This window comes from Macrotis lagotis, chromosome 5 (assembly GCF_037893015.1).
Source record: "Macrotis lagotis isolate mMagLag1 chromosome 5, bilby.v1.9.chrom.fasta, whole genome shotgun sequence".
In the NCBI taxonomy this organism is placed as follows: domain Eukaryota; kingdom Metazoa; phylum Chordata; class Mammalia; order Peramelemorphia; family Peramelidae; genus Macrotis; species Macrotis lagotis.
The window spans coordinates 243,040,835-243,066,624 of record NC_133662.1 but is presented as its reverse complement, the minus strand read 5'-3'; the positions used below and the strand labels follow the sequence as shown (position 1 = coordinate 243,066,624).

Below are 25,790 nucleotides of genomic sequence, written 5' to 3'. Positions count from 1 at the left end.
TCCCGCTCCCGCTCCCGCTCCCGCTCCCGCCGCCGCCGCCGCCGGGCCCCGCTGGCTGGGGGCCGCCGCCGCCGCCGGGCCCTGGCTGGGGGAGTGGCCGGCCCGCTGACTCCGGGGCGGCAGGAGACTGCGGCGGCCCCCGAGCCGGAGCAGCCGGAGCAGCCGCCGGTGGGTACGGGCGCCGGGGAGCCGGGGGGCGGCGGTGACCGTGGGCAGCTTCCGGCCGAGGGGCGGCCACGCGGGCTGGGCAGGGCGGGGAGGGGGGCGACTGCAGCCGCCCGAAGGAGGGCAAAGTGCCCCGGGCAGGCGGGGGGGGGGGGGCAGGGCGGCCGGGGCGGGGCCGGCCGGGACCCCGGGACTCAGCCCCTCCACTGGCCAGCCCGACTGCCACTTGGACCCTGGCACTTTCTGGTGCCACTTTCTAGACTTAGTTCTCCGGCCCCTAGAATGGGAGCTATGGGAGAGGTGAGGGCCAGAGGTTGGGAGAAGCCAGGGAAGCCCTGGGTCTCCCCTTCCTCCTCCTCTCCCCTACCCCTACCTGCTGCGCCCCGCCGGCCCGCCTGCCCGCCTCCTCCCATTCTTGCCAGACTTCCGTGACCTTTTTTCCTCCCCGGTTTTCTCGCTCCCATGTTTTGTTCCTTCCCTGTCTCCTGTCCGCCTCCCCATGCTCCCTTCCTGCGGTGGCTCCTGTCTTCACTCCCATGGAATCAGGGAACTATGGGATCGCCGGACGAGCTGGAAAGGCCGCCCAGAGCCCATCTCCTCAGCTGCCCTCTCCAAACTTTGGAGCTCCCCCTCCCCTTCCCCTCCCTGCTGCCCTTCCTCAGGACCTGTTACAAGGGAGCAACCTCAAGCCAAGTGATCTGTCCATGGTCCCACAATTAGTCAGTAACGGACCACTCACACATGTGAGAAAAGAGAGCAGCTGGAGCCAGGGGAGATCCCGGTTTGAATCTTGCCACTGATACTTCCCTGCTGACCTTTAATCACTCTGATCTTGACTTGCTTCCTACTTGAAACTTCCTTGGGAGACTGGGCAGCTTAGGAGACAAAAAGTATTCCGATCCATACTGGCCCTCTGATCCAGAGAAAGTCACTTCACCTTCTCCCGGGGACTTAGTTTCCTCAACTGTTATCTGAGGAGGTCGAACTCAATGACCTCTAAGGTCCCTTTATGGCTCTGATTCTATGACTCTATGAGATTAGTGGGGTAGCTAGGTGGTGCAGTGGATAGTACCCTGGGCTTGGAAACAGGAAGACATGCTCATGGCATTTACTTAGTTGTGTGACCTCACACTACTCAATCCTGTTTGCCTCAGTTCCTCTACCTGCAAAATAAGCAGGAGAAGAAAATGACAAACCGCTCCAGTATCTTTGCCCAGGAAACCCCAAATGGGTTCACAAAGGGTCAAATAGGACCAAAATGATTCAACCACATGGAATCAACCTCTTAGTGTCCCCAGACAATTCTAGAATTAGAAATTTCTCCAGAAAGTGAGAAATTGGTAGAGGGAGGGAATGTCCTCAATGCCAGTCCTCCTCCTACATATCTTACAAGGCTGATAGGAGAACAGAGTGAGATAATGGACGGAAAGAGATAGGAAATGGGCCTGTGATTTCATTGCTATGGGCAAGTCCTAGGTAATGGAGTTATCAGACAATGCAGGTTAGCACCTTCTTTACCAGATAGCCTTGGAACTTTGCCTGGTGAGACTATTGAGAGATCAGGTGACTTACCCAGGCAGTTAGGTGTCTAGATGACTTGGCTGCTAGCTCTCTTATCCATTCTATGACCAGTTTCTCATGACATATGCACAAAAGACTTTAAGTCTTTAAGCCATAAAAGTCATTTCAATATGTCAGCGTTGGGAGAGATCTTAGATATCGTCTAACCCGGTCTCATGCATATTTTTGTTATTTCCTTTACAAAGTGGGTGCCAGTCCCCTGTAAAATCCTTTCCTAATGTCATCTTCCTTCCATGTCCCTGATTACCCCCTCATCCCCACCCCTTTATCCCCAGCCTGGCTCCCTTACCTCAAGCCGATCCCATATACAATGATTTACCCCTTCCAACTATGTTGGAGGAGGGAATGCGCCTGTGGACTTACCACTGGGGACTGGCCTGCATCCAAAAAGGGTTTCAAGAGGGGACTGGACCACAGGGCAAATATGTTTCCAATCCCCAGAGAAAGATGGAGGTCTCTAGTTCTGGCCAGCTGTCTTGCCCCTCCCTCAGTGTTTCCAACATTCTGTCACTAAGGCATCTCCTGTTCTCTTATGTACCCAGAGGCATGAGGGGAGAGAAAAAGATTCAACCCTCTTGGCCTGGGGTAAGTCCAAGATACTCCTGGATAAGGGGCTGAGGAGGATCATCTTCTGATAGTAATGGGTTGTCTGTGTCAAAAGAGCTAGTAATGGGTTGAGGCAAGAGTCAGAGGAGGTCAGGAATGTCCGCTTTATTATGAAAATTCCTCTTGGTTTCATCTTTTAACTCTTCCACTGTGATATAACTTGGGGGTTAGTGAGGAGTAGGGAATGCTCAGTGACTGTCTGCCTGGAAGGAATCTCTGAGATCATCTAGTTAATCTGATTCAATTGTCACAGCTGTTCCATTTGTAGCTCTGACATACATATTTCCTGTGTGACCCTGGGCAAGTCACTAAGGCTTGATGTTGCAGAGGAGCTGACCTATATTGGTAGAGGGAGTTGTCCAACCAAGATTTTCCTATGAATGAAATCACAAGCCCAGTCTCAGTCCTGAGTGAGGGGAAAGGAGCTGGCATAATGACAGAAGGAAATCTACCCCATTTCTTAAGAACCTTACCCTATATTGTGGGAAAGCAACATGTGCACTGATAAGACAATACAAAAATCTATCCAAATTACCCCCCAAGGTAATGGGGGAGGGCAAGTAGAAAGGAGATAGCACCAACAAATAAGGTTAACAAGAAAGGTATTGGTGGCTAGGTGGCCTAGTGGATAAAGCACCAGCCCTGGAGTCAGGAGTACCTGGGTTCAAATCCAGTCTCAGACATTTAATAATGACCTAGCTGTGTAGCCTTGGGCAAGCCACTTAACCCCATTTGCCTTGCAAAAACCTAAAAAAAAAAAACCAAGAAAGGTCTTTAGATATGGGCAGAGAGGGTGCTCAGGAAAGATAAGACTTGCTCATTTCTCTTCTCCATGTAGTCTAATTGAGAAAAGAGGTGGAGATAAAGAAGGGGAAGGTGGGCTGCTAGGTGTTGCAATGGATAGAGCACTGGCCCTGGAGTCAGTTGGACCTGAGTTCAAATCCAGCCTCAGACACTTAATAATTACCTAGCTGTGTGGCCTTGGGCAAACTACTTAACCCCATTGCCTTGCAAAAGCCTTAAAAAGGGGGGGGGGAGGCATTTCAGGACTGGAGGACCTTTGCTTGGGCAAAGGCATGAAAATGGGATGAAGAATGTCAGATGCTGGTAATGGCAAGTATGTCAGTTTGGTTTTAATCTAGAATCCAGTCCCATCCATCCCTGATCAAAAATCCTTCTAATAACAAGAGCAACATATTTATATAGTGTTTTGAACTTGTTTTTTAAAATTGTCCAATTTGTCAAATCTTTTGAGGCTTCTTGTTTTCAACATCACCTTTATTTCTGAATCTCTCTCTCTCCCTTGCCCTTCCCAGGGAGCCATTCTTTGTAGGGAAAATAAGAAAGAGAAGAGAAATTAGTTCAACAAAACCAATCTATTTACCATGTCTGATAGGACACAGTCAGAGTCTCCCTCTGCTTCTGCATAAGAGGGAAGGACATTTTCTTAACTTTACCCTGAGGCCAGCCCTGTAAGATTTGCAAAGATGTTTCTGATTTCACTTGATCTCTTGTTTGGTCCTATCCAATTCTCTGTTGATCCCATTTGGGGTTTTCTTAGCTTGAGATACTGGGGTGGTTTGTCATTTCCTTCTCCAGGTGATTTTACAGAGGCAACTGAGGCAAACAGGGTGAAATGACTTGTCCAGGGTCACACAGTATTGGGCAGATTTGAAGTCATCAAGATGAGTCTTCCTATTTCCAGGCTTGATGCTGTATCCACTACAGCGCCACCTACTTGCCCTATTTGTTCTCTTCTCCAGCTTTCTAAACACTTCAAATGAGGGGAAACTCCCTATCTGTGAGGCAGCTGCTTCCACTTTTACACATTAGTTCTTTTCCCCTACTCAAGGTTGACATGTATAGTCGCATTTAACATATTTTCATTCAATACACTTTAACAAATTACAGGTTCGGGGAACCTCCCCACAGGGAGAGAAATCAGTAGGGATGGGGAAAGGCTAGGAGGTGGTGGATACTGGTGAGAAATAAGCTTGGGCTCTAGGGTTGCCTTAGGGTTAGAGAGGTAGAAGGGACTTTAGGAGTCATCTAATCCACCAGACCCCACTCATTTTGCTGATGAGGAAATTAACACCCAGAAGATTGAGTGACTTATTCTTTTTTTTATTTTTATTTTTATTTTTTGCAAGGCAATGGGGTTAAGTGGCTTGCCCAAGGCCACACAGCTAGGTAATTATTAAGTGTCTGAGGTCAGATTTGAACTCGGGTACTCTTGACTCCAGGACCGGTGCTCTATCCACTGCGCCACCTAGCTGCCCCAAGTGACTTATTCTTAGTAGAATTTGTAACTTACACTTAAGTGAGATTTGAACTCAGTCCCCTGTGATTCCAAGTTCAAGATTAGATTGAGTATTCTTCCACTGTACTATATTTAGGATTTTTTTTTAAAAATGTATTTATTTAAGCTAATGGGGTTAAGTGACTTGTCCAAGGTCACACAGGCAATTATTAAGTATCTGAGGCTGGTCTGAACTCAGGTACTCATGACCCCAGGGCTGGTGCTCTATCCACTTCGCCGCACCACTGCACTATAAATGGAAGAAGAGAGCAGTCATTTATCTCTTTTTGGTGAAATTCAATTGCCTCTCCAGAGACTTAGGAATCATGGAATGGTAGGTTTTTGAGTTGAAAGGAACTTGAATTACTAAGTAATGTGAGGCAGAAGGGTTTAATAGGTGGAAGTCTGCTTTAGAGTCAGGAATCCTATGAATACTATGCTAGGTTCCAAAACAAACCATTAAAGAGTCTCTGCTCTGTAATTGAAAAAAAAAATAAAATAAAATAACATTTAAAAATTGAATTTAAAAAAATGAGTCTATGCTCTAGGGAGTCCACATTCTACTGGGAAGAAATGACAGTGTCACAGGTATTGTATTATGGATACTAATGTCAGAATCAGAGATACAAAATCTATACAAAGTAGTGTCTAAGAGTAAGATTAGGAGCTAAGTGACACCATGGAGAGGGCACTAGACAGAGTCAGTAAGACCTTAGAAACTAGCTGTGTGTCCCTGGACAAGTCACTTAACCTTAATCCATTATATTGTCAACCCCTTAGGAGCAAGGATTGCCTTTTGCCTCTTTTCGTACCCTTACCTTAGCATTTAGCACAGTGCCTGCATATGGTAGACATTTAATAAAGGTTAATTGACTTTTTCAGTCATCTGCCACCTGCCTCAGTTTCTTTATCTGTAATTTTAACAGCTCCTATTTCCCAGAGTTATTGCCAGTCTAAATGAAAAACTATTTGCACAGCACATTGCAAACCCCAAAGCACTATATGAATGCTACCTTTTATTATTATTATTGATGATTATTGGCAATAGGAGATCAGTGCAAGGCTTTTGAAGGAGATACTTCAGCTTAGAGAGGAAGCAGGAAGACCATTCCAGGTCTATGGGATAGCTGATGCAATGTCAGAAGAGGAGATGTTGAGGAGAGGAAATAGCAACTCACAGTCAGTTAGTTAGTTTGGCTGTAGTATAAAATGCATGATGGGAAAAGAATGTGAAATCAGTCCAGAAAAGTTGGTTGGTACCAGTCTGTGGAGGAATTTACATGCTCAACAGTCATTTTTTGAAAAATTCTGTCCTGGTAGTGACTTTTTGAACAGGGGGAAATGGCTTAGTCAAAGTCATTCTGCAACCAGGTGGAAGAAGGGCTGGAGAGGTTGCCAGGAAGACCAACTAGGAATCTATAGAAATTGGCTATGAAAAAGGTGTGGAGAGCTTGAATAAGGGTGATGGTGGCTTTGTTAGTGAAGTAAAAGATAATGATTTGGATGTTGATTCTATCAGACTTGACAAATCATTGCTGAGTGAGAGTGAGGAGGTGAGAATGACTTCCAGGCTGTGTTGGCTAGAAGAGTGGATGGTGATGATATTGCCATTGACAGAAACAGGCAAGTTGGGAAGAGGAATGAATTTGGGGTGGATGATAAAAAGAAGCTCATTTTTGACATATTTAATTTGAGGTCACTTTGGAGCTTACAAATGGGGCAGTTCAGTAGGCAATTGGGCAGTCAGATGGTGCAGTGGATAGAGCACCAGAATTATGCCTTGGAATTAGGAGGACTTGAGTTCAAATTTGACCTCAGACATGTAACATTTCCTAGCTGTGTGATCTTGGGCAAGTCACTTAACCCTAATTGCTTCACATCTAGGGCCATCTCCAGTCATCATGATTCATATCTGGCCACTGGATCCAGATGGCTCCAGAGGAGAAAGTGAGGCTGATGACTTATCATGGCCTCCCCCACCCCCAACTCAAATTCAATTCACATGCTTGTCCTGTGGTCATCTTCCTGATGTCATGGTCTTCTTCAAGAATTAAAGAGAAACAGGGCAGCTTGGTGGCTAGTGGATAAAGCACTGGCCCTGGAGGCAGGAGTACCCGGGTTCAAATCCGGTCTCAGACACTTAATAATTACCTAGCTGTGTGGCCTTGGGCAAGCCACTTAACCCCATTTGCCTTGCAAAAAAAAAAAAAAAGAATTAAGGAGAAACATCATTACTCAAGAAAGGAAGAGAAATGAGGACTGGTTATGTGGATTTTAGCATAATTTGTATAGACATGATAATTGAACCTGTGGTAACTAATGAGATCACCAAGAAAGAAAATACAAGGGGAAGGCCCAGGGCAAAGACTTTCAGTACACCCAAAAGAGGGTGGGATGTTTGCTGATCCAGCCAGAAAGACAGACAGGAAGGAGAAATGCAGGGAGAACAGAGACAAGAAAACTGAGGGTGGAGAAAGTAGCTGAGAGGAGGGGGGGGTCAGTAATATTAAACTGTTTAGAAAAGTCAAGAAAAATGAGGGCTGGAAAAAGGCTATTGTTAACAATTAAGAAATCTTTGCAGAGCAGATTCATTGGAATACTGGCGTTGAAAGCCTGGTTAAGCTTGCCAGGATTTGGCAAGTGAAGTGTGATATGAGGAAGTAGAAACAAAGACAGCTTGCAATTTTTTCTAGGCACTTGACAGTGAAAGGGAAGAGGACAGTAGCTTGAAGGAGTAACAGAGGTTTTTGGAGATGGCATCAAAGCAGGAACCTTCAAAGAGTGAAGAGTGACTGAAAATTAGAAAAAGAAAGGATGATTAAAGGGGCCAGTGGGTGAAGGAGAAGGGAGGGGGAAGGGATCAAGGGGGCAAGAATAGGGATAGACTTTATTAGGGAGAAGAGTCACCTCTTCATCAGAGACAGGAGCAAAGTGGGTGAGAATGATCCTGAGGAGATGAGATGTGAAGGACTGAGGGGCTCACAAATGAGTATATTAATTGTGTGAGACCCGGGTAAATCACTTCTGGGTCTCGAGTTCTTATCTATAAAATGAGGATAATAAGAATATATAGTAAACTAAAATTGTAATTATAAATAAAATATATAACATAATATATATCATAAATATAGATATAAAATGTGATTTATAATAACACCCTATGAGGTGTTATTATATTTCTTGTATGTGTGTGTGTGTGTGTGTGTGTGTGTGTGTGTGTATTTCTTCACTTCTGGGTCTCAGATTTGGGTCTATATAAATCTTACTATTGTCCATCCTTAACAGAAAGGCAGTGTATCATAAGTGATAGAGAACCAGGATGTCCCGAGGTCAAGTGCAGGTCTAACATATATTCCAGGAGCTGGGGAAGTGACTTACTCTCAGGATGCCCTAGGCAACTCTCCAGCTAGATATTACAGACCTTTCTGCTCTGCATCTGAAGTTTCCACATAAGATGAGATCATTTGTCCCGATCAAGATAGTAGATATTAGCAGTTCTTAGTTGTTCCTAGTGTGCTGAGGTTGAACTTATTTAATGAGGTAGCTAAGTGTCAAAGTGGATAGAGCACTGGATCTGGAGTTAGGAAGTCCTGAGTTTGAATCCAGACTCATATTTACTAGCTCTGTGACCCTGGGCGAGTCAGTTAATCTCTTTGCCTCAGTTTTTTTTCCACTGTAAAATAGGGTTGTTGTGAGGATCAAATGAGACAATATTTGTAAAAGAGCTCGTCAGTGTTAAAGTTCCCAGTGATGCTAGTTATTATGGTAATTATGTTATCAGCCTCATCATCATCCTTACATAGGCAACTCTGGGATGCAGATACTACAGGTAGCATTAGCTCCATTTTTCCAAAGGAATCTGGGGCTCACTGGATTGTTCATAGCAGGGAGCTGAGCATGCAAGTCTCCTGACTGTTGGGGAGAAGTGCTCATTCCAGCTGCCTGTCTATCTTCTCAAGATCATTAGATTAGTCCACAAGCATTTCCTAAGCCTCTTATGTTCCAGATGCTGTTTGAGGTGCTGGGGATGGAGAGGAAAAGAAGAAATAGTCCCCAATTTTTTTAGTTTTTTTTTTGGTAAGGCAAGGGGGTTAAGTGACTTGCCCAAAGTCACACAGGTAGATAATTATTAAGTGTCTGAGACTGGTGTTGAACTCAGATCCTCCTGACTCCAGGGCCGGTGCTCTAACCACTGTGCCACCTAGTTGCCTCTTGGTCCCCATTTTATAAAGGGAAATGACATGACTGATAAATACAAAATAATTGTGGGAACCCTGGCAGCTTTGGCAGGGGGTGAGCTGGAAAGGCCACATGTAGAGAGTGACCCTTAAGCTGAACTTTGAAGGAAAGTGGGGATTCTAAAGAGGAGGAAGTCAAGAGGAAGCACATTCCAAACATAATGACCAGCCCTTACATGGGGAGATGACTGTTGTGTGTGAGGACAGTGGGTTGGCTAAGGGGGCTGAACTGTTTGCAAAATCTGAAAATGGAAACAAGATGTATTATGTCTGCAAAGGTCTGCTGGAGTCATGTTGGGAAGGTCCAGCCCTTTCCTCATTTTTGCAGAGAGGGAAATCAAGGCCCAGAGAGGGGAGACTAACTATTGCAGGTGCTCAAAGGCAGAAATTAGCAAAGTTGGGATTCAAGCTCATGTTCTCTGGTTTGACTTTCAGTTCTGTTCTGATGGCAGGGACCAACCAGAAGCAAGATGGTCAGCCACCATCAGGCAGCTGGTGGAAGGGCATTGAACTAGAGGCCACTTCATTTAATAAATGAGGAACTGAGGCCCAGGGACAAGCACAGTATCACCAAAGTAGTAAGCTTCAGGAATGGGATCTGAATCCAGAGCATGACTTCAAAGCCCAAGTTCTTTCCATTGCACTACAAAACCACCCTAATATTCTCTGATCCAAAGATCACAAGATATTAGTGGCACAATGGATAGAGATCTGAACCTAGAGCCAGGAAGACTCATCTTCCTGAGTTCAAATCCAGCCTCAGACACTTATTCGCTATGTGACCTGAGCAAGTCACATCATCTTGTTTGCCTCAGTTTCCTCATCTGTAAAATGAGCTGGAGAAGAAAATGACAGACCCCTTCAGTCTCTTTGCCTGGAAATCCCCAAATGGGGCCATGGAGAGTCAGATATGACTGAAACTACTGAACAATAACAAATTATGTCACCCCCAGGCCTCTCTGGTTCTTGGAATTGGAGCTTGGGGGAACAAAAACTGTGACAAAGTAGTAGGTTTGATAAAAGACCCCTTTGATCGGTAATAAGATTATCTACCTGGGGGTGGCTAGGTGGCTTAGTGGATAGAGCACTGACCTTGGAGTCAGGAGTACCTGGGTTCAAATCTGGTCTCAGACACTTAATAATTACCTAGCTGTGTGGCCTTGGGCAAGCCACTTAACCCCATTGCCTTGCAAAAAAAAACAAACCTAAAAAAAAAAAAGATTATCTACCTGGCCACTACTTACAAAGTTTGTGTGAAGACATCTTCTGGACAGAGCGCTGGGCTTAGGCCTGAGTTCAAATTTTGTCTCAAGCACCATCTGGCTGCCCAATTGTCTACTGAACTGCCCTATTTGGAAGTTCCAAAGGGACCTCAAATTAAACATATGAGCTTCTTTGTATCATCCACCCCAAATTCATTCCTCTGCCCAACTTGCCTGTTTCTGTCAGTGGCAATTTCATCACCATCCACTCTTCTAGCCACTCAGATACACAGCTTGGAAGCCATTCTCACCTCCTCACTCTCACTCAGCAATGATTTGTCAAGTCTGATAGAATCAGCATCCAAATCATTATCTTTTACTTCACTAACAAAGCCACCATCACCCTTATTCAAGCTCTCCACACCTTTTTCATAGCCAATTGCAATAGATTCCTAATTGGTCTTCCTGCCAACCTTTCCAGTCCTTTCTCTACCTGGCTGCAGAAAGACTTTGACCAAGTCATTTCCCCCTGTTCAAGAAGTCACTACCAGGACAGATTTTTTTTTAAATGAGGTTAGCATGTAAATTCCTCCACAGACTGGTACCAACCAACTTTTCTGATTTTACATTATTTTCCCATCATGCATTTTATACTACAGCCAAACTAACTAACTGACTGTGAGTTGCTATTTCCTCTCCTCAACATCTCCTCTTCTGACATTGCATCAGCTATCCCATAGACCTGGAATGGTCTTCCTGCTTCCTCTCTAAGCTGAAGTATCTCCTTCAAAAGCCTTGCACTGATCTCCTATTGCCAATAATCATCAATAATAATAATAAAAGGTAGCATTCATATAGTGCTTTGGGGTTTGCAATGTGCTGTGCAAATAGTTTTTCATTTAGATTCCCAATAACTCTGGGAAATAGGAGCTGTTAAAATCTCCATTTTACAGAAAAAAGGAACTGAGGCAGATGGCAGATGACTGAAAAAGTCAATTAACCTTTATTAAATGTCTACCATGTGCAGGCACTGTGCTAAATGCTAAGTGTACGAAAAGAGGCAAAAGGCAATCCTTGCTCCTAAGGGGTTGACAATATAATGGATTAAGGTTAAATGACTTGTCCGGGGACACACAGCTAGTTTCTAAGGTCTTACTGACTCTGTCTAGTGCCCTCTCCATGGTGTCATTTAGCTCCTAATCTTACTCTTAGAAACTACTTTGTATAGATTTTGTATCTCTGATTCCAACATTAGTATCCATAATCCAATACCCGTGACACTGTCATTTCTTCCCAGTAGAATGTGGACTCCCTAGAGCAAATGCCTAAATCTCAGGTCCTATATGCTTGGCCTGCCTAAGCAAGAGGCTTCTGCCTCTTGGAAAATTGATAGATTTGGATTTATGAGACCTGAATTCCAATAGTAAACAACACACATTTCTAAAGCACTCTAGGGTTTGAAAAGAACTCTATACAGCTCACTCTGATTTCAATGAAACAAGCATTTATGAGATGCCTGTGTACAAGGGACAATACTTAGATGCTGGGGAAACAAAGGCAGAAAATAGAAAAATACTTCCTGCCCTCAGGGATTTCAAAGGTATTATTATTTTTATTTACAGCTGAAAAATCATAGACTCATAATGGTTAATTGACTTCCCCCTCATCTGTCTAGTGTTTTTGAGGTGGGGTTTGAACTCAGGGCTTCTTGGTCTGAAGCCATTTATCCCACTCTGCCTCTTTCCTCCCTTTGTTTTTTTGTTTGTTTTTTTAGTTTTTTTGCAAGGCAATGGGGTTCAGTGGCTTGCCCAAGGCCACGCAGCTAGGTCATTAGTAAGTGTCTGAGGCCGGAATTGAACGGAGGTCCTCCTGACTCCAGGGCCGGTGCTCTAGCCACTGCGCCACCTAGCCGCCCCTCTTTCCACCCTTTATAAATCATTCCTCCCCTCTTTGGTCCTGGTCTGTAAAATTAGAATAGGCCTAGATACGCCCCCTCCCCAATGGGCTTCCAAGCACCATCTAATGCAGAAGGAATTTCCTGGTCCCTCCAGCTGCTGTGCCACCTCCCCACCCGCTTGTATGTTGTTCTACCCCTAATATATGTGCCTGTCTCCCCTCCCCCACTTGACACCCGAAGTAGGGCACGCTTAGATGTTGACTTTCTGGGGCATAGTAGGAGCTTCACAGATGCTGGCTGATTGCTGATTGGATGATCCCACCCCAGACGCACCTTCCAGATAACTTCCTGCAGCCCCTCCCCACCTGGTCCTCCATCCTTTACTTCCCAGAGAGCCCCTCCCTCCCCATGCGCCGCAGCTGCCCAGCCCCAACCGGCTCCAGCTGCGAGGGCTGCGGCAGATGTGTAGGGAGGGCAGGCCAAGCGTGGCCTGGCCTCTTCAGCTTCCACTCTATCGTAATTGGGATCCTGGACCAGATCCGGTGGGGCCGCCCCTTTATAATGGGGGAGGGTCCGGGAAGTCCCTGAAAACTCTAAGGGGAGCTCCCTCGTGGCACCTGGGGGTGGGTTCCGGGCCTCTCCCGAGCCAGGCGATCGGCAGGGGCGGGCATCCCGGGAATGTAAGCTATCCCACCCCACCCCCGCCCATCCTTAGCAGGAACCCCCTCCCTCAGACCCCTCCCCCCCGGATTCCCCTCATTCCATCCTCCTGACGCGGGCGCTGGGACCGGCTGGGCTGGGAAGGATGGGGGACGGGGGGGGGGGGCTGGAAGGATCGGGGCTGGGGGGGGTTCCTTCCTCCACTCTCCACTGCCCGGTGCCTTCTAGATTGCGGCCGGAGCCTCTGACCCGCTCCCTACCCTGCTACACCCCCTCCTCCGCTTACAAAGGTGGGAGGAGCCTGATCCCGGGGGGCGGGGTCCAGGCTGGGGGGGGGGGAGGGCAAAGGCTCCGCCCCCCCAGCTTTGGACCGACTTCCTCTCTCTCGGCCCCTTCTTGCCAAGCCCGGCCACCACGTGGCTCTCGGCCTCCCTAATTAACTAGTTTGCTGCCGGTACCCTCAGTGGGGAGAGGGGCAGGAATTCCCGGCAGCCCCTGGGCCTCTCGTTTCCCCCCCAGAACTGCTCTGGTGGGGCTCACCCCCCCAGTCCGGGGCAGCCAGTCGGTGCAATGGGGGGACTGTATACTGTAGGGAGGGGTGTGTTTGGGACCTGGATCGTGCGCCGGCCCGGTCGGGCTGACTCCCTGAGGAGCTAGCCTACCCTGGGGGCGAATGGTGGCTAAACTGGGGCTCAGAGCCAAACTACTGGCTTCTCCGGGTGACCCTGGACAAATCATTTGCCCTCTGAAGCCTTTGTATAAGATACTGCGTTCGGACTTTGTGATCTGTACATCTCCCCCCCCCCCCCAAAATCTGGTCATTCTTAACTAAACTAAGCTATCTGGGAGGGGTCTAGCCCCCTTCTTATGCGGAACCATCCCTTCCCTGCCCCCACCCTGCTTGCTCAGCCCCGCCCATTCCTCAGCTGCCTTTGCCATCCCCTGACTCCTTATCACCTCGCCATCGTGTGTGTGTGTGTGTGTGTGTGTGTGTGTGTGTGTGTGTGTGTGTGTGTGTGTGTGTGTGTGTGTGTAGGGGCTGGGGTTGTTGTCCCCCATCTCCCAGCTGTCAACCTGTTTCTCTCCCTGGCTGGGCTCCCTCCCCCAGGCCTGGCCCTGTTCTCCCCAATCCCCGGAGAGTCCCTGGTTGTCCTGGGCTGCGGGAGGGGAGGAGGAGCTGCAGCTCCACAGCAAGGCCAGATCTGCTTCTCAGCTGGGCCTGGGTGATGGCTGGGGGCGGGGGGCGGGGGATTCGGGTTTTGAAAGGATAAATGGCAGCAGGATGAAGTGAGCTTGCGGTCTGGGGTCTGCACCCGCTCCTCCTTTTGAGCTCACCCCAAGGAGGGGAATTTAGGTAACTGAACTTAAAAGGGGAAATGAAAGAAGGAAGACATCAGGAAAGTGAAGGGAAACTTAGACGAGAGTTGGAGTTGACTAGACATTGTGTGTGTGTGTGTGTGTGTGTGTGTGTGAGAGAGAGAGAGAGAGAGAGAGAGCCGGCAACCCCTTCGTTTCGGAAATGAGCAAACTGAGGGTCCAAGAGAGAAGTGACTTGGCCAAGGTCACGCCGCTAGTCTCAGTCTGTCTAGACTCCACTTAGGGCTGGCTGCTTTTCTTTGGCCTCCAGCCAGGTCTGAGATGGAAACGGAGGGCTTTCTGCTTAGTGGGACCCCCAGATCTTTAACTAGGGGGAAAGGGGGGGTTGTGCTCTTGCCTTCCCCACCCCGCGGTGGATTTAAGGGTTCTCGGAGTCCGGCTGGGGGGCGGGAGTGTCAGTGGGGAGGGTCATTCTCCCAAGTGCCGTCCCCGCCCCCTGCTCCTGGCCACTCCGGGCCCTATTTGGACATTTCTATTTTTAGCTTTTTCTCTGAACTCGAAGTTGGGGAAAGGGGGTGTCCAGAGAAAGATTCTCTTTCCTGCCCTGTTCGAGGGCCAGAAGCCCAAGTCCTAGAGCGACCCCCCCCCCTTCCCACCCTTCCTAAAACGTAGCGGTCTAGACCAGGGTCCGGAAGTGAATTCCTGGGCCGCGTAGACCCGGCAGCCTCCCCGGTTCCGGCTGGAATGGTGTGGAGCTCGCCCCACCCTGGAATCTCCGGCTCTCCTGGAAAACCTGACTCAGGCGGAGCCCCCGCCCGGGGGAGGGGCCGAGAAAAAGGGGAGGGGGTCCGGAAGCCCCGCCCCCAGGGCTCTGGGACTAGGGATCCCCCCGGAAAAGTGGGGAGGCTCGTGGGTCCCGGTGTCCGCCCAGCCCCCCTTCCCTCCCGGGGGTCCGGGCCGTGGGCTCCGGAGCCCCGCCTCGGCTCCCCGCCTGGGTCTCCCGGGCCCCCCGGCTGGGGGCGGGGGCAGGGGGCGGGCCGGCCCCTCCCTAGCTGCGCCCGCCCTCCCTCCCCTCCCGCCTGTGCCCGACGCCTCCGGTGAGCCGAGCGGGGCTGGCGTTCGGGAGGCGGCCCAGGCGGACGGCCCGGGGGGGTCAGGATGCGGTACCGAGCGTCGGTGAGCCGGCCGGGGCAGGGGCGAGGCGGGGGGTCCGGGCAGCGTCCCTCCCGCGCCCCGGTGGCCAGCCCCCGCCCCAGCTCCGGAGCTGGGGCAGAAAGCGGGCGGGGCCCAGGAATTTCGGGTGGAAAGTTGGGAGGGAGAGGGTGGGGGTGGGGAGGAGGCCCTGGGCCCGGAGCGCGCGCGGGGGGCGCCCCCTTTGGGGTGCCGGACTGGCTTGTGTGAGGGGGACCCCGCCGGTTCCTTAGCGTTTGGGGCGCAGGAGTCCCAGCCGTTCCAGCTGTTTCCAAGCCCAGATGTGCACATCTTCCCTTACTCCAGCTTCCCCATTCGGTCCGAGGTCCCTCCTTTTCGGAGGTGGGCAGCAGTAGCCAGTAGGTCTCACCCAGATCCTTACGACCTAAATCCAGTTGGGGAGACTGAGGGAGAAGCTTCCCTGAGTCCAAAATGGAAGCGTTCCCGGCCTCTCTTCCGGCTCACTCAGACCTCGCTTCTCCCCCCTTCCTTCTTCTACTATTCTTTGGCCCATGCATTTGACATCTGAAGGGGCTGGGAGTTGGATCCCTTCTGTTGGCAGGTGAGGAAACTGAGGTACAATGACTTGTCCAAGGCTCCACGGGCTGTAAGTGATAGTTGGATTTCTGAACTCAAATCCAGAGCTGTTGGAGACAGTACCCCTCCTCCCTGTGAACCCTTCAAGGCCTGCCTTTTTGGGGGGGTAGGTAATAAGAGAGTGAAAGGAGCTTCTGTGTGGCATCCCTGTTGGCCCCGGATGCTTCCTGCTGGTCCCTCGGGGCTTGGGGTTGGGCTGGGAGACTGTTGTTCTTTCTGATGAAATAGCCCCCTGGGCTACTGCGGAGCACCTGTGGCCTGTGTGGGGGTAGTTACAGACCAGGTTGGGGAAGCTTGTTGAGTCAGACTGTGCCCTTCTAGGGGAGCCCCTCAGGGAGGAGACATCCCCTGGCCAGGGCAGAGTGGGCTGGGCGCCTGGCAGGGGAGGGCTTCTCACCTTAGCTACACATATAGTAGGGGAGAAGCTGAAAAACTTCTCAAGAGGCTTTTGACTCATTCCCCTGGTTGGGAGGGTCTCCCAGATCATGGGATTTATTTTGTACATCCCATGTTTAGTCTGTCTTGCCCAGATTCCCTGGATATTCATTTTGCATGTAGTTTGTATTTAATTCTCTATGCATATATTTCCTCTAGAATTTCCAGGGCCTGGTGCTGGGGTATCTGAGTAAATAAATGTGGGTTGATTGATGGATCCCTTTTCTGGAAGCTAAGAACCATTTAAATTTTGTCTTTATTTCCCCTGCCTGTCTTTTGTATTCCTGTGTGATTTATCCAAAGGACTTACTGCATTGTACCAGTTGGGCTTTTACCTTTCTCATCCCTGAACACCCAGTTCAAGTCTCCTGGCTAGGGAGAGGCTCCTGGGTTGGTCTTCAGGAATGCTTGGGGGAGGTCGGGAGAGGGAGTTGCCTCCCTCTTTTGGAGGCTTGTTCATCATTTTACTATTTGTCCATCCTGAACACCTTCCCAAAGTGGCTCTTCAGTTTAACGAGGCCCATAAAGGAATGGGAGGAAAATTTGTGGTGGGAAAGGGACTAGCTTTGTTCTGTTGGTCCCCTTGGAGCAGACCAGGAGCCCCTATGGGGAAAAATGCAAAGAGACAGATTTAGGGGTGGGAGAGGAAACTTCCTAACAGAGCTGCCCAAAAGGAAAGGTCATGGCCCATCTCCTTGGAGATCTCCAAGGATGATCACTTTTCTGGCATATTGGGGCGATTCTAAGACAGACACCAATGGAACGACATGGTCTCTAACATCCTTTTGAATCAGCAGGCATTTACAAAACACTTACTGTATACAAGGTAGCACAATCCATTCTGAGGGAGCAAAAGTCCCAGCCAGAGTTTACATTTCTATAGTATATTAGTTATAGCTAACAGAATGTTTAGTAAGGTGAACAGCTGAACTGTAGTCACAGGGACCTGGGTTCAAATTCTACTTCCATCCTTTGTCTCCTTGGACCCAGAACAATAGAAAGGACTCTGGCTGGGACTTCAGACGAGCCAGTTTTGATTCCTATGTCTGCTCTTTGTCATTCTACCTTGGGCAGTTCACTTATTCTCTCTGAACCTCATTTCTCTCCTCTCTCAAGTGAGAGGGTTGGATTGGATGAATCCAATCAAACTTCCAATCTGAAATTATACCCATTTTACAGATGGATAAGCAGAGGCTTAGCCAATTAAAGTGATTTAGGGCAACTAGGTGGTGCAGTGGATAGAGCATTGGCCCGGTAGTCAGTAGAATCTGAGTTCAAATCCAGCCTCAGATGCTAAATAATTACCATGCTGTGTGGCCTTGGGCAAGTCACTCTTAACCCCATTGCCTCACAAAAAAGAAAAGAAAGAAAAAGAAGAATAAGCAATAAAATGATTTGTCTACCATTACACAGTTAGGAAGTCAAACCTGGAACTTGAACCAAGTCCTTGACTTTAAGTTCAGTGCTCATTCCCTGCCATGCCAGGAGATCATGATCATTATAATTATTGACATTATGTATCATTTTAGGGTCTATAAAGACCTTTACATAAATTATCTCATTTTGAAGATCACAACCTCTCCGAGGTAGGTACTATCTCTATTTTATAGATGAAGAAACTGAGGCTCAGAGACATAGCTTTACATCACTGTAAATCATAACTTTAGAGCTGGAAGAAACTTGAGAGGCCATCAAATCCTCTCCCTCATTTTACAGAGAAGGAAACTGAAACCCCTTGTCCAGTGTGACCCAAAATCCAGTGCCCTCCATCTGTTAATTATTTCTTATTTATCCTGGAAAGAGCTTGCTTTGTAAACGTAGTTTGCATGTTGCCTCCCCCATTAGACCGGAAGCTCTGTGAGTGAAGGGACTGTCTTTGGCCTCTTTTTGCAACCCTAGTTCTTTGCACAGGGTCTGATCCATAGTAGGGACTTAACAACTAAAGGTGACTGATTGATCACAGATCTAATCCGTCTCCCCATTGCCAGGGGATATCAAAAGGATTTTCCTGAATTTCAAGTCTGACCACGTCTCTCTGCTGTTCAGTCAAGTCCAGTGGTTCCGTATTCCCTCCACAGTTAAATATAGATTCTTCTGTTTGGCATCTGAGGCCCTTGCCAAGCTGGCTCCATCTTACCTTCCTAGTCTTATTCTACCCTATGCCCCTCTACAACCTTAACAGTGTAGTCAATTGTCACCCTTGCTGTTCCTCACAGCACACTCTATCATCTCCCTGCCTTTGTCTTTGTTCTCCCCATGTCTGGAATGCATTCTGTCCTCACTTCTGTTAGAATATGAGACTTTGACACAGAAGCTGGAGGGGACTCAACCCAGAATCAGGAAGACCTGGGTTCAAATCCTGTCTCAGAGCTTAGGAGATACATGACCTCGGTCAAATCACTTAACCTCTCTCTGCCATAATTTCCTGATCTATAAAATAGGAAATGGGGATTAAAAATGAGAATCAAATGAAAGTGGGTGTAAACACACACAAATGCATGTGTACATCTGTTTATGTCACCCATTCTCAGTGCATATGTGCATGCATGGATTGTCATATACACATATGACTGCATGCACAACTCAGTGTTATACATAAATGGGTTGCATAGATTGCTTTGTACAATTCATGTACAGATACATGAACACATGCCTTTGGTGCTGTGTATTACAAACTCACATGTGTGCATTCATGTAAAGTGTATGCACGCACACATGTGCAGATAGAGGCGTGCCTGTGTTGCTTTACCCATATACAAACACATATATGTCTGTCCTCATGGCTGTGCACTTGTGCATTTGTGGTCTACATATAGAGACAAATGTACATGCCTATGTACCCATGTATGCATGCTACATTTTCACACACATATATGTATGCTTTGGCTGCACTTTGCAAACCTTAAAGGGCTACACAAATATTAGGTATTAGAATAATGTGGTTCAGAGTTCAAGTCAAGGGTCATCTTCGTGTGACTTTTTGGGGTCCTTCTACTTGCTAGTGCCTCCACGTCCAATTATCTTATATTTATATATTTGTTTTGCATAGCATCCTGTGTGTGCATTTTGTCTCTTCTGACAGAATATAAACTAGTTGAGTCAGCGACTTCCTCACTTTTGTCCTATATGTAGTACGGTGCCTGGCTTTAGTAGATGCTTAATAAATGTCTGTTGAATAATTAATGGCCTGGGAGAGTAAGCTTGTGGGGGACATAGACTTGAGCTGTTTTGTTCAATGAATACTGGGGAGTCATTGAAAGTTTTTGATCTAGGGAATGATATGTGTGTGTGAGTCTGAGATTATCTTGACAACTATAAGAGATAAATTAGAGAGGGGAAAGGCTGAAGTCAGAGAGACCAAGTGGCTGTTAGAGGAGTCTTAGTAAGAGGTTCTGAGCGATTGTGCCTGGGCCACTGACACTCAGCATCAGAAGGAAGAGACACTTGCAAGGCAAAATCAGTCCCTTGGCCTCCTGGGTGCTCCATGGAACCTGGTGTTTCCTATCATCCAATGATCTTTATGTTCCAGGTTTCTTCATGGGTGACCCCTTCATTCCCATGTGGCTAACACCTTGTCCCCTATGCGGCCTTTGTCCCAGGAGCCAGACTCTGACAGAGCTCTCCGCTCTTCTTCCCCAGGCCCTAGGGAGTGACGGAATACGAATCACCAGCATGGAGAGCGCCCTGACTGCTAGGGACCGGGTTGGGGTCCAGGACTTTGTGCTACTGGAAAATTTCACTAGTGAAGCTGCATTCATCGAGAACCTGAGACGGCGCTTCCGTGAAAACCTCATCTATGTAAGACCCCAAGGAGTGAGATGGGGGTGAGGGTGGATTTGTTAGGGGGACCTAGAGACAGCAAAGCTATAGGAGCATCTTGGGGACCCCCATCTCCTTATCTTGTCCCCATTCTGCAGACTTATATTGGTCCGGTGCTGGTCTCTGTCAACCCTTATCGGGACCTCCAGATCTACAGCCGGCAGCACATGGAACGTTACCGGGGTGTCAGCTTCTATGAGGTCCCTCCCCACCTGTGAGTGACCTCTCTGGTTTCCAACCTTTCCTGGGTACTTAGACCCAGAACCCCAATTCCTTCACCTCCCTAATAACCTCTTCCTGGGTGATTATCAGTAAATAGCTTCCTGACCTGTGATCCCCCAGGCATCTACCTCTAAAGCCCACCCGGGATTGTGTCTGCCTGCATGGAGCCCCCATTCCCTCACATTTGCTCCCCCTGTGTCCCCCAGTCTGACACTCCCCCCCAGTGTTTACCCAATCCCTACCCCCAGTCTGATCCCCACACCCCTTTAGGTTTGCTGTGGCTGACACAGTGTACCGGGCTCTACGTACGGAGAGAAAGGACCAGGCTGTGTTGATATCCGGGGAGAGTGGAGCAGGGAAAACCGAGGCCACCAAGAGGCTGCTGCAGTTCTATGCAGAGACGTGCCCCGCCAGTGAGCGGGGAGAGGCCGTAAGGGACAGATTGCTCCAGAGCAATCCTGTACTGGAGGTAGGAAGGACAGCAGTGATAAAGTGGTGGCACAGCGGGGTGGTGGGTAAGGGATAAGGAAAAGAAACTCTAACAGTGGGAATGAAGTGGGGAGGATATGGGGTCTGGGGAAAAGATCATTGAGCTCCTATTGAGGGAGCCTCTTCCTCTAAAACAATTCCCCTCTCTCCCACCCCAGGCCTTTGGAAATGCCAAGACCCTTCGAAATGACAACTCTAGCCGATTTGGCAAATACATGGATGTACAGTTTGACTTCAAGGTATGTGAATAGGGGTGTGGGGTGACCAGCAAGAGGAGACTCTGGGAGCTGGTGGGGAGGAGTATGACCTCTATTGGAGGGGAGTGGGAGGTGGGGATCCCTTGCCATGAAGGAATAAAGTAGATGTTTTACCTTGGAACTCACTGCCTTTTCTTACTACCACTGAACTGGAAACTCTATGAGGAGGCACACTGTTTACTCATTTTGTATAGAAAAAATGAATGAATGAGTGAGTCCAAACTCTCAGCTCTTTCCTTTCCTGTTCCATATATCTTGCATCTTTCTCTGGTGTTTTCTTAATCCCCTCAAGGTGCCAGCACCCTCCTCCCTCCAGTCACCTTGAGTCTGTTGTATATATGCTTGTTTCCTCATCTGTAAAATGAAGGTGTTGGATTTAGTGACCTCTCAAGTCCCTTTGGCTCAAAAATCTCTGATCCTATAAAAGTATCCATTATTCTCCACTTCTGGCCATAACCATGCCTCCCATCTCCTGTTCCTCCTCCCATCTCCTGTTCCTCCTCCCATCTCCTGTTCCTCCTCCCATCTCCTGTTCCTCAGGGGGCCCCAGTAGGTGGACACATCCTCAGTTACCTCCTGGAAAAATCTCGAGTCGTTCACCAAAATCATGGGGAGAGAAACTTCCATATCTTCTATCAGCTTCTGGAAGGAGGAGAGGAAGAGACACTTCGGAGGCTGGGCCTGGAGAGGAATCCCCAGAGCTACTTGTACCTGGTGAAGGTGAAATGGGGGCAGAAGAACAGTACCACGGGCAGTTCCTCTTCATTCTGTGGGCATCTGAGCCAATGAACTTGGTCTGAGGTTGGGACTGGGGGATTTGGCAGAGACTCACTCCTCCCTCACTTTCCCTGCAGGGTCAGTGTGCCAAAGTCACGTCCATCAATGACAAGAGTGACTGGAAGGTGGTCAGGAAAGCTCTTTCCGTCATTGACTTCAATGAAGATGACATCGAGGTGAGAGGGCCTGATGGAAGTCTCCCTCCTCAAACTTGCTCTTTTCACCTGGAATTTCATTGCTTCCTGAAACTCCCTTTTTCTTGTAATCATCCTCCTGGCCTTCCACCTTTGCTCATGACCTCTCTGGCCCCTAGTTTCCTCCTCCTTCTCCTCCCCATCCTCCTTGTCCCTGCTCCTTTTTTCCCTTCTCTTCTCTCTCCTGCCTCCTCCCTGGCATCTTCCTCCTCCCTCTCCTCTTCCCATGGTCTCCTCCTCCCATGGCCCCTGTCCCTGGCAGTCATGGAGCTCTCAACTATTCCCCCTGTTTCCCCCTGATGGGCTCCCTCCCTCTCCATAGGACCTGCTGAGTATTGTGGCCAGTGTGCTGCATCTGGGCAATATTCACTTTGCTGCTGATGAGCAGAGCAATGCCCAAGTAACCACAGAGAACCAGGTCAAGTACCTGACCCGGGTAAGTGAGTGGCCCGAGTGGCCCAAAGGGAGGGAAGACTAGCTTTGACTTTGATGTTAGGAGAGTCCCTGACCCTGCCATGTTTGCTTTTGACAGCTGCTGCAAGTGGATGGCTCCATGCTGAAGGAAGCCCTTACCCATAGGAAGATCATTGCCAAGGGTGAGGAGGTAAAAACAATAGTAACCTTTTATGCTTTGGTCAATGGGCAACCCTTCATTGGGTATCCATTATGCATAAGTATCTTAGGGATTGTCTGGGTACTCTCCACAAACATCAGTGTCTCCACTGCTCCTCGGCCCCCTGTAATATAGTCAGGGTACAAATGATTTATTATCTGCCTCTGACAGTAGAGGTCAATGGAAGTCTAGCCAGAATCACTCAAAGGTGACTCTGGAGCCCTTGGGGAGCCTTCTTCTTGACTGCATTGTGCTTTCTAAAAGCCCTTTTGGAAGTAGAATTCCACTTGGTCTTGGCTGTGTCCTTATAAATGTCCCAGCCATGAGCATTTTTGGGGAAGCTTGGGTGGAGGTGCTTCCCCCTCCAAGGCAAGTTCTGTCTATGAGCATCTTTGGGGAAGCATGGATGTTGATGCTTCCCCCTCCAGGCCAGGGCTTTTCTATAAGCATCTTTGGGGAAGCCTGACTGACAATGCTTCCCCCTCAGGTCAGGGACTTTCTATGAGCATCTTTGAGGAAATGTGGATGGCAGTGCTTCCTCATCCAAGCCACAGCTTTCTATAGTCTAGTGGACTGTGAGATAAGGGTGAAGAATAGGGGAGAGAAGAAAGACAGCTGGGCAGAATGGGTGGAGAAATGGTCACAAAGCTAGAAGGAGACCCAGCCTTTTACCCATACTAACTGTGATTTTGGGGAAGACACTTTCCCTCTTAGTGTCCTGAGAAATCAGAAGACTAGAATCTAAGAGGGCCCCCAAGAAATAGAAGATATGGGTCAAAAAAGAAAAACCAGAGTTGGGAATGGGGAAGGTGAGAGGAAGAGCACAGCCCCTTCAGCCATCCTTTCCCTTATCTAGCTCCTGAGCCCCCTGAACCTGGAACAAGCTGCCTATGCCCGGGATGCCCTGGCAAAAGCCATCTACAGCCGCACCTTCTCCTGGCTGGTCAACAAGATCAATAGGTCACTGGCTTTCAAGGTGAGGCTGGTTCTGGGCCCCCTTCTAAGCTCTTTCCCTATTCTCCAACTTACCTCCCACTGTGACCTTTCTCATCACCCCCCAGTCCATCAGAAGGAACAGAACTTTTCCTGGGTCCCAGAAATCCGACAGTCACTAAGGGTGGGGGGAAGTCAGGGAAGCTTTACCACCGATGCCTTCTTCTGAGCTGGGAGTGAATCAGTGAACGACTTTGGTCCCACTTTAGGACCCAGAATTCCCCACCTGGAGAGGCACCACAGTTCTGGGGTTGGTGGATATCTACGGCTTTGAGGTTTTCCAGCACAACAGGTTGGTGCCATTGCAATGCACTTCAATGCACTTTTGCTCTTCTCCCTGATGTTGACCATCTTTCTGTACCTTTACTTTTCCATCCCTTCCCTTCCCTTCTCTTCTGTCCCTTCCCCTTCCATCTTTTCTCTTTTCTTCCCCTTCTCCTCCCCCCCCTCTTCCTCCCTTCCCTATTCCTCATCTTTCTCATTTTTCCTCCATTCCTCTCCTCCCATTCTTCCCACAAACACTCTACTTTCTCTAAGGTCACCCCAATCTCTTCCTGGAACTTGTTCCCTATCATCTCCAATTGATTGTTCTCAGGATCACCCCCAGAATATCCCGTCAGTTCTTCCCAGGGTTCCACATCATTCCCTTGGTCACTTTCAGCTTAGACTCTCCAATATCTCTCATTGGTTGCTCTTGGTGATCCCCCAAGATCCTTCATAGTGTCCTTTCCACTGGTCATTCCCAGTCTCTTCCCTCAATGACCAATGAAATATCGGTCACTCTTAGAGACTTCCGCATCTCCCATTGGTTCCTTTCACAATCTCCCTCATACCTCCCCATTGATTATTTTTGAGGTGCCCCGGCATCTTCCATCAATCTCTCTGGGGGGGTCTCTTTCTATCTCTCTAGCTTTGAGCAATTCTGCATTAATTACTGTAATGAAAAGCTGCAACAACTCTTCATCGAGCTCACCCTCAAGTCAGAGCAGGAAGAATATGAAGCAGAGGGTATTGCTGTGAGTAGGAAGTTTCATGGTTGACTGAAGGTCTATTGTGTGTCCCAATTTCTCTGCCCAGATTATGTCCTTGGGCTATTTGGGCTCTTTGTACTGGGTGGGCAGCATGACCTGTAAACAGAATTGTTTGTAAGTGTGTTCCCATTCCCCAAGGAGGGAGTTAACCTTCCCTGTGTATCTCTTTTGTCTGGTCACAGTGGGAACCAGTGCCATATCTCAACAACAAGATCATCTGTGACTTAGTAGAGGAGAAGTTCAAGGGCATCATCTCCATCCTGGTGAGGCTCTGACACTCAGGGGACACCAGGACATGTCAAAGCATCATGGTGGGAGTGGGGGAGTCCTATCTGGAACTGAACCAAGGGCAGGGAGCAATACATAGAGAGGTGTGAAGAGGGACCAAGACAGAAGGAAGAGGGAGAAAGTGTTTGGGGGCTTTTGTCTTGAGCCTGAAAGGGAATCTCTTCGACCTTTTTTCCCTCTCCAGGGGGAGTCCTTCCATTTGGAAGAGTATGCCTTCATCCTCTTGGTCTGCTGCCTTATGCGATGCTCTCTAATTTTCTCCCCCATCTCATGTCTGTGCCTTATTTTCTGTGTCTATGACTGTTTTCTAAGCTACACATATCCCTCTATCTTCTCTGCCCTTTACTGATGCTCTCCTTTTCTTCTCCCAGGATGAGGAGTGCCTTCGTCCTGGGGATGCCACAGATCTGACATTCCTGGAAAAGCTTGAGGACACAGTGAAGCACCACCCACACTTTGTGACGTGAGTCACCCTCACTGCCCTTGCTTTCTCTCAAATGCCAGTAAGGACTCTTGACTCAGCTTTCCAACTGTGCCACATGAGGCTCCTTCCTCTCCCAAACCCCATTTCTTCTCTTCCCTTCATCACGATTTCTGAACAAGAACAATGAGTTCCCATGGGCTTGGCACTTGCCCTAGAGAAATTGCATGTTTACCTCTAAATGATGCCCCCGGATAGAGCGAGGAAGAATCTTAGACACAAGCTAGTCCAACTTGCTCGTTTATAGAAGAGGAAACTGAGGCCCAGAATGAGAAAGGGACTCTAGACTGAGAGTCAGGAGAGCTGAGTTATGGTCTCGCATTGCCACCAACTCATCCTTGGATGACCTTGAGTGAATCCACTTTTCTTCTGAACTTGACTTTCACCATCTGTAAAATGAGAATCGTGCTCCCTTCCCTACTGTGAAATGACCTCCTT

General features: G+C 48.5%; 1 protein-coding gene across 4 annotated transcripts in view; it reads left to right on the top strand.

Moving 5' to 3' along the window:
- MYO1C (myosin IC) overlaps positions 1-25,790 on the top strand; it is a 45,806-nt gene that overhangs the window by 1,699 nt on the left and 18,317 nt on the right. The window contains exons 1-14 of one of the 4 annotated variants that reach the window (XM_074189172.1): positions 147-168; positions 19,828-19,986; positions 20,106-20,221; positions 20,500-20,698; positions 20,877-20,957; positions 21,516-21,695; positions 21,830-21,928; positions 22,269-22,382; positions 22,479-22,550; positions 23,416-23,535; positions 23,762-23,844; positions 24,463-24,568; positions 24,766-24,846; positions 25,243-25,334. In XM_074189172.1, coding sequence (XP_074045273.1) covers positions 19,861-19,986; positions 20,106-20,221; positions 20,500-20,698; positions 20,877-20,957; positions 21,516-21,695; positions 21,830-21,928; positions 22,269-22,382; positions 22,479-22,550; positions 23,416-23,535; positions 23,762-23,844; positions 24,463-24,568; positions 24,766-24,846; positions 25,243-25,334 — 1,469 coding nt within the window. In that variant the 5' untranslated portion in view covers positions 147-168; positions 19,828-19,860. Of the gene's footprint in view, positions 1-146; positions 169-15,037; positions 15,142-15,740; positions 15,860-19,827; positions 19,987-20,105; positions 20,222-20,499; positions 20,699-20,876; positions 20,958-21,515; positions 21,696-21,829; positions 21,929-22,268; positions 22,383-22,478; positions 22,551-23,415; positions 23,536-23,761; positions 23,845-24,462; positions 24,569-24,765; positions 24,847-25,242; positions 25,335-25,790 lie in introns of those variants that run through there. The other 3 variants (XM_074189171.1, XM_074189173.1, XM_074189170.1) reach the window with 3 other exon arrangements.